Source organism: Plasmodium reichenowi, chromosome 14 (genome assembly GCF_001601855.1).
Source record: "Plasmodium reichenowi strain SY57 chromosome 14, whole genome shotgun sequence".
Lineage (NCBI taxonomy): Eukaryota > Apicomplexa > Aconoidasida > Haemosporida > Plasmodiidae > Plasmodium > Plasmodium reichenowi.
This window is the reverse complement of record NC_033659.1, coordinates 2,574,324-2,576,381: the sequence shown is the minus strand read 5'-3', so window position 1 is coordinate 2,576,381 and position 2,058 is coordinate 2,574,324. Positions and strand designations below refer to the sequence as shown.

The window sequence follows — 2,058 nt, the reverse complement described above, 5'->3', positions numbered from 1 at the left end:
TCTGCATTTTTTCAAAAAAAAAAAAAAAAAATCGAAACAAATTAAGTATATTTCTGCACACAAAAAAAAAACCAAAAAAAGCCTTTTAAAATAAATTTGTATGAATCATAAAATATTTAACTCTATGTTAAAATAAAGTTTGAAGTATATTTGTAAGAAGAGTACTAAAAAAAGAATAAAGTTAAAACAAAAAAAAGCACATTATTGTTAGTGGATGCTGTATAATTCGAATATATAAAAATGAAAATAAATATACATTTATGATATGATATATATATATATATATAAAGATAAAAAAAATAAAATAATTAAAAAATGTAAATATATATTTATATATATATATATATAATAATTAAGTAAATGAATAATTGTATTTACTTATATATATGTACCATACTTATATTTATATTATATATGCATTGTTGACATGCAAACTTATTTGATCAGGGGTGAATATATACTATTTATATTATCTACAAATATAAGTAGTGATAAATATTTATAATATATATTTAATTTAATTATATGTTATTTTTTTAATATTTATTTATTTTTTTTTTTTTTTATAAATAAAAGTTTGAAAGATGGAGTTATGTTTTTATAATTCAAAAAATGGCTATTTGGAAGCCTTATTAAGAGGTTTTCGTAGTAGTTTTTTAACACCAGAAGAATATAAAAAATTAACTGAGGCGGACTCATTGGAAGATTTAAAGTCTGTGTTAGAGGACACAGACTATGGTACTTTTATGATGGATGAACCTTCTCCAATTGCCGTAACAACTATTGCTCAAAAATGTAAAGAAAAAATGGCACATGAATTTAATTATATAAGAGCTCAAGCAGAAGAACCTTTAAGAACATTTTTAGATTATATAGCAAAAGAAAAAATGATTGATAATGTTATAAGTTTAATCCAAGGAACTTTAAATAAAAAACCAGCAGATGAATTATTATCACGAGTAGATCCTTTAGGTTATTTTCCACAAATGAAAGCTATAACTACAATGGATGTTCAAAATTCATATGATGATGTTTTAAAAGTTTTATTAATTGAAACTCCTATAGGATCATATTTTGATCAATATATTTCAGCGAATTCTTCTAATGAAAATAATAATGTTACTACTATACTTAGCGATATGGATATTGAAATATTGAGAAATACTTTAAAAAAAGCTTGGTTAGAAGATTTCTATAATTTTATAAGAAAATTAGGAGGAAAAACTGAAGAAGTAATGGGACATATATTAAAAAGTGTAGCGGACTTTCGTGTACTTTCTGTTACTTTAAATACTATCAATTCTAGCTTAAGTCTAGAATTACAAAAAGATAGAAATGATATGTTCCCATGTTTTGGTTATTTATACCCTGAAGGTACAGATCGAATAAGAAAATGTTGGAATAATGAAACTGTTCAAGCGGCATTAGAACATTATCCAACTTATTATAATCTTTATGAAGAATGTAAACAATTTTATATGAAAAACGATAATGCTAATGAAAATAAAATTGTAGATCATAAAATTAAATCATTGGAAGATATATTATATGTTAAACTTGTCAAATTATGTGAAACGGCTTTTGACCAACATTGTCATTTTGGAATCTTTTATGCTTGGGTCAAATTAAAGGAACAAGAAATTAGAAATATTGTATGGATATCAGATATGATTTTAATGAATAGGAAAGATTGTATTGATAGTATTGTTCCTATATTTGAACCCCATATCTAAAAAATTATATGTTCACACAATTATATATATATATATATATATATATATATATATATATATAGAAATATACATGTATATGTATATTTTTATATATTTATTTATAACTAACAGAAAATGTATAAACTGTGTGTACATATTTTATCATCTCTTTGTATAACATCTTAATTTTTGTTTTAATTTTTGTTCATTAATTTTTTTTTTTTTTTTTTTAAGTATTTTAAGCAAATTTTATTGAAGACATATATATAAATATTATTAATTTTTTTATTTCTTTTTTATATTATACTTTATCATTTTATTTATTTATTATTTATTATTTATTATT

At 21.1% G+C, this 2,058-nt stretch overlaps 1 protein-coding gene across 1 annotated transcript; it reads left to right on the top strand.

Annotated features, from left to right (window-relative positions):
- Positions 1-584: 584 nt before the first annotated feature.
- PRSY57_1463900 (ATP synthase (C/AC39) subunit, putative) lies at positions 585-1,733 on the top strand (the record flags this gene model as incomplete). Its single annotated transcript, XM_012910235.2, has 1 exon — positions 585-1,733. One exon carries the CDS (start codon positions 585-587, stop codon positions 1,731-1,733), a length of 1,149 nt encoding a protein of 382 aa, XP_012765689.1.
- Between the last annotated feature and the right edge of the window lie 325 nt (positions 1,734-2,058).